The sequence below is a fragment of the Chelonoidis abingdonii genome, chromosome 2 (genome assembly GCF_003597395.2).
Source record: "Chelonoidis abingdonii isolate Lonesome George chromosome 2, CheloAbing_2.0, whole genome shotgun sequence".
Lineage (NCBI taxonomy): Eukaryota > Metazoa > Chordata > Testudines > Testudinidae > Chelonoidis > Chelonoidis abingdonii.
The window spans coordinates 125231546-125237524 of NC_133770.1; the positions used below are offsets into that span (position 1 = coordinate 125231546).

General features: G+C 52.8%; 1 protein-coding gene across 1 annotated transcript in view; it reads right to left on the minus strand.

Moving 5' to 3' along the window:
* GALNT12 (polypeptide N-acetylgalactosaminyltransferase 12) overlaps positions 1 to 5925 on the minus strand; it is a 96947-nt gene extending 91022 nt beyond the window's left edge. The window contains exon 1 of the mRNA XM_032765624.2: positions 4207 to 5925. Within this exon, the coding sequence (XP_032621515.1) occupies positions 4207 to 4595 (389 nt within the window). The 5' untranslated portion in view covers positions 4596 to 5925. The remainder of the gene's footprint in view (positions 1 to 4206) is intronic.
* Positions 5926 to 5979: the final 54 nt, after the last annotated feature.

Genomic DNA, 5979 nt, shown 5'->3' on the forward strand with positions numbered 1-5979 from the left:
GGATGTTCTGAAGGCCAATACTATAACAGGGTTCAAAAAAGGACTAGATAAATTAATGGACGATCGAGCCATCAATGGCCATTTTCCAGGATGGGGAGGGTGATGTTCCAAACTTTGTTGGTGTTATTGTTAAATCTCATGATGCAGAGTGTGTTGCTAATGGTAAACATTATAACAGAGAATTTGATTCTGATCATAAATCCTCAAAAAGGCATAACATGCAGAATGTTTGGGAGAAGCTCTTGGGCATGAAAGGAGCCCTATGGGGATACTGCTTCTCGGCTAACACTTGTACACAGGCATAAAGCCTGTCACAGCAGGGAAACCACAATAAACCTGGTCTCCTGTGTGGAAAAGGCGACTGAGGTCACCAGCTCACTCCACTGAGTGTCTTTATTGCATTATCAACTGTTGGAAAAGGACAATGGTTAAAAATTTGCCCAGGTAGAAAGAGATGGATGTTTTCTAACGACCCGCAGAAGGCACTTGCTGACGTTTGACATCACTAGGCTGATCTATAAAGTGTTCACCGATTTATACTACAATGTTTTGCAACTCTTCCTAGTTGTATGTTCCGAGCCGAAAGAGTGCCTAGCTCCACATTCCTCAGTGACCAACACTCCTGCAGTAAACTAACGTGGGAAGTGTGACATTCTGCGCCCCAAAGCAACACCGTGGCACCTCCATACTTACCACATTTAGTCTTATCTAGACCAGCCCCAACAGGTGTTTGTCTAACCTATGCTTAAAAATCTCCAAGAATGGTTCATTGAAGCATGCAAGGGCGTATGACCAGCTTATGAGACACTGGACTTTATCTTGTGCCTGTTCTTTCCCACTAACTCTGCAATAAAAGAGGGAAGCGATATGATCACTTGGCTTGACTACCCCCACAACTCAACAAGTGGAAAGACCTTAGGAACCAGGAATTAACCGAGGCTGTAGTCCCAGTTTGAACAGATTTCTAACATGTGTATGGAAGATTAGTCGATTGTTTGTGTCATCAGAGTGTGGCACTGCTTAATTCAAATACTATCTAGTGTATAGAATTTAGATTGCAGTTGTGTGTGTTATTTCTGTAACCAACTGTGATCTGTTTGCTATTATTAATAATCACATAAAATCTTTCTGTACTTAATAAATCTGTTTTATTATATAGATGTTACCGAAAAGAGTATGGAATCTATAAGGGAATCCTGCTCAGGAACAGTGATTGCTGCAGTGTCCTCTCCACATTCAGGGAGAGGTGGATTGGGTAATAATCTTACACTAGTCAGACTTTTGACCATGGTAAGATGGTGCAGCTCTGGTGACTTGAACTGGGGAGCTGAGTGGAACTGGCTGGAGCCTCTGTATTATCGGTTCATGAGTGGCCAGTGACAGCTTCCGTATAACTACAGCTGGGTGTGTAGCTGCCTGTGTATGAGTGTGTAAGTGAAAGACCAGAGAGGGTTGCAGCTTGTCACAGCCTCACAGTGTAAGAGGGGTTCCGAACTGGTATGTCATGCAGCTCGGTGGAACCCCACATCCAGATTGCACCCTGGGGGTGTCCATCACACCCATCCAACGAACAAGCCCTGTTACACCATGAGCCCATTTCCTCTTGTCATGGGCTCAGTTACTGATGGAGAGACTGTGGCTACAGCAGGGAAGTCAGGAATGATGGATCCTGTCTATCATTCTCTGTGTGACTTCCGCTAAGTCACATGTCTCTGTATCTCAGTTTACCTATCTGTACAAATCCAATGGGGGGGCGGAGGGGAACGAACCCCCTCCGCCTGTGTGGCAGAGGGCAAAATATGAGAACCATTCGCGTCCCAACTGAGCATCGGTCGGGACGCAGGACGAACAAGTAAATATCAGGACAGTCCTGATAAAATCGGGATGTCTGGTCATCCTATTTGCAGCCAGTATCAAGTGGAGTGCCCCAGGGGTTGGTCCTGGGGCTGGTTTTGTTCATCATCTTTATTACTGATCTGGACGATGGGACAGATCATACCCTCAGCAAGTTTGCAGATGACACTAAGCCGGGGAGAGAGGTAGATACGTTGGAGAGTTGGGATAGGGTCCAGAGCAGGGGTTCCCAACCTTGGTTTGCAGCTTATTCAGGGAAAGCCCCTGGTGGGCCACAAGATGCTTTGTTTACTTGAGCGTCGGCAGGTACAGCCGCTCGCAGCTCCCAGTGGCTGTGGCTTGCGGTTCCAGGCCAATGGGAGCTGCAGGAAGCAGTGGCCCAGCCTGTGCTCCTTCCTGCAGCTCCCATTGTCCGGGAACGGCGAACCGCGGCCACTGGGAGCTGTGAGGGGCCGCATCTGCAGACGCTCAGGTAAACAAAGCGTCTCGTGGCCCGCCTGGGGCTTACCCTGAACAAGCCGCAAACCAAGTTTGGGAACCCTTGGTCCAGAGTGACCTAGACAAATTGGAGGACCGGGCCAAAAGAAGTCTGATAAGGTTCAACAAGGAGAACTGCAGAGTCCTGCACTTAGGGCAGAAGAATCCCATGCATCGCTATAGGCTGGGGACTGACTAGTTAAGCAGCAGGTTTGCAGAAAAGGACCTGGGGATTACAGTGGATGAGAGGCTGCATATGAGTCAGCAGTGTGCCCTTGTTGCCAAGAAGGTTAATGGCATATTGGGCTGTATTAGTAGAAGCACTGCCAGCAGATTGAGGGAAGTGATTATTCCGCTCTATTCAGCACCGGTGTGGCCACATCTGGAGTATCGCATCCAGTTGTGGTCCCCCCCACTACAGAAAGGATGTGGACAAACTGGAGAGAGTCCAGCAGAGGGTAACAAAAGTCATCAGGGGGCTGGGACACATGACTTATGAGGAGAGGCTGAGGGAACTGGGCTTGTTTAGTCTGCAGCAGAGAAGAGGGATTTGATAGCAGCCTTCAACTATCTGAAGGGAGGTTCCAAAGAAGATGGAGCTAGGGCAGGGGTAGGCAACCTATGGCATGTGTGCCAAAGGCGGCATTCGAGCTGATTTTCAGTGGCACTCACACAGCCCGGGTTCTGGCCACCAGCCCAGGGGGCTCTGCATTTTAATTTAATTTTAAATGAAGTTTCTTAAACATTTTAAAAATCTTATTTACATACAACAGTTTAGCTATATATTATAGATTCATAGAACGAGACCTTCTAAAAACGTTAAAATGTATTAATGGCACACGAAACCTTAAATTGGAGTGAATAAATGAAGACTTGTCACACCACTTCTGAAAGGTTGCCGACCCCTGAGCTGGCTATTCTGAGTGGTGGCAGATGACAGAACAAGGAGCAATGGTCTCAAGTTGCAGTGGAGGAGGTCTAGGTTGGATATTACGAAACACTATTTCGCTAGGAGTGTGGTGAAGCACTGGAATGGGTTACCTAGGGAGGTGGTGGAATCTCCATCCTTAGAGGTTTTTAAGGCCTGGCTTGACAAAGCCCTGGCTGGGATGATTTAGTTGGGGTTGGTCCTGGTTTGAGCAGGGGTTTGGACTAGATGACCAGGGCCGGCTCCAGACACCAGCATTCCAAGCACGTGCTTGGGGCAGCAATCAGCAAGGGGCAGCAGTCCATGTGTTTTTGCCTCGAAGCAGCACGCCGAATTGCCGCCGTGGACAGCAGGGATAGTCTGTGTGCCGCTAGGGCAGCACGTGCGTTTCCGCGGCAGCGGCAATTTGGCAGCAGCTTCTATCTGCAGCTGTCCGCGGCGCTGCAGCTTCTGTCTTCCGGCACAGACGCATGCTGCCCTAACGGCACACGGACTGCCCCTGGCGTCCACGACAGCAATTCGGTGCGCTGCTTGGAGCAGCACAAACAGTAGAGCTGGCCCTGTAGATGACCTCCTGAGGTCTCTTCCAACCCTAACCTTCTGATTCTGTAAGTCTTAATTCTTGCTGTGTTGGCTGTACATCTTTTAAACCACAAAATGGCCTTTAATGCTCAGTTCAGTGAGTCACCCAGGGCAAATGAGGTGACCAAACAGTCTGCAGGGCCAAGATCCTTTGCAGGCCCAGGACGACTCCCGGAGCTCAGCAGCACTTCTGGGGATCTGGGGCCGCGTTTGTGCGGGGCACGGAGCAGGAGAGGCTGGCTGCCGCGAGTGGGCGCAGGACGGCCGCGCCCAGGAAAAGGGAACCCGCCCCATGAGGGTGGCGGGGAGGCAGGCGACACCTGAGCGCACAGAGCGAGTGCCGGGCAGGGGCGCCGGGTACTCACAGCGGGTTCCAGCGCTCGGGCAGGCGGCGGTGCAGGGAGATGCGGTCGCTCAGGTAGATGTTGATCTGGTGATGCCGGATACTCTCCTCCTGGCGGTTCTTCTCGGCCGGGCTCAGCTCCAGCCGCACAGCCTGGCCCAGCTCGCCCAGCGCCCCAGACTCCAGGGGCGGCTTCTCGTACACGGGTCTCCGCAGGCGAGCGGGGTCCTCGGGCAGTGGCGGCTGGGGGGCCCCGCGGGCAGGACGCGCAGCATCGCTCTCCGGGGGGACGCGCCGCCACACCAGGAAACCCAGTGCCGCCAGCAGCCCCAGGGCCAGCAACGCCCCTGCTCCCCGGGGGGTCCGGCCCCGCCTGCCCCACCACTTGCCGCGGCCGGCCAGCCCCACCATGCCCGCGCTGGGGGCGCTCCTGCCCGCCGGCGGCCTGGGAACTTTGCAAAGTTTCACAAACCTGGAGGCAGCGCAACTACCCGAGAGCGGGCGCTAAAGCTCCCCCTCCAGGAAACCCAGCCGGATCCTCCGCCAGCGGCTCCTCCCTTCTCCCCGCCCCACTGCCAACAAGACCTGGAGGGCAGAGCCGGACGGAGCTGCCTAGGAAGCGTCAGCCCAGCCAGAAAAAGCCAGACCCCGCTGCCTACATTTAATAGGCTCGAAGTTCGTCCTGAACTCTTGCAAAGGAGAGCTGAGAGTTGCTGCCCTGCTCAGCTTGTACCAACTGCTCCAGAGGTCCGACTCCTAGCTATGCTCCCAAGGCTGCAGAATCCTCCCCTCCCCAAATACAAACCACTGCTCATGGACAGGAAAGCGTCCTCAGTGTAAATGTCAGGCAGGAAGGAGCTTAACACCTGAAGCATCTGATCTGCCCTTGATAGAGCTTCACGTAACAGGAAGAGCTCCTAACACTGCTAATCATCAAAACCCCATTGCACTTGGTGATGCACAGTTTTATTGCAAGCTTCAGTTAGTGTTTTTCTTAAAAGACCTAGAACCTCTCTTTATTTCCAACACTTCTGATTGCAGAGAAAACCTGGAAAATGTGACCCAAGTGGACCCTAAATGTAAGGGGACTGTTGAACCCTTACTAAAATTCAATGTGTGTGTATTGGGCGGGGTGGGGGGAGGTGTAGCGCCCAGTACCAAAAGTAAGTGGTAGGGGCAATGGGAAATCAGGACCCTGATACTGGCAGTCTCCAGAAACCAGGGGAGAGGCCAGTGCTCCAGGTCAGCCTGATTGATGAGGCAGGCAGGCTAATGAGGGAGTCAGGATGCCAGGAGATCCCGTCCTCTCTGTGTACCAGAATTGCCGGGGTCAGACAGAGTGGGGCCAAGCTAAGAAGAGAGCAGGGGCTGAAGCTGAGCAGGGGAGCAGAGCCTTGCCTGCCAGAGGGGCCAGAAAAGGAGTCCGGGAAGCAGGTCAGTACTGAGAGCAGCATCATAGAAGCAGCCCAAAGAGCAGACCTGCAGTGGGAGCAGAGCTGCAGCAACGAGAGCCAGAGGGGCCAGAGAAGCAGCAGCAGTGCTAAGGCAGAATGGAGCTGGGGCTAGGGCTGGAGCAGTCTGGAGCTTAGTGTGGTGAGCAACTGGGGAGAGCGAGGGGCACCCTGGGCAGTGGGCCCGGTGCAGGGAGATACCCCCAGCCAAGTATCAGATGGGTAGCCGTGTTAGTCTGGATCTGTAAAAGCAGCAAAGAGTCCTGTGGCAACTTATAGACTAACAGACATATTGGAGCATGAGCTTTCGTGGGTGAATACCCGCTTCGTCGGATGCATGTAGT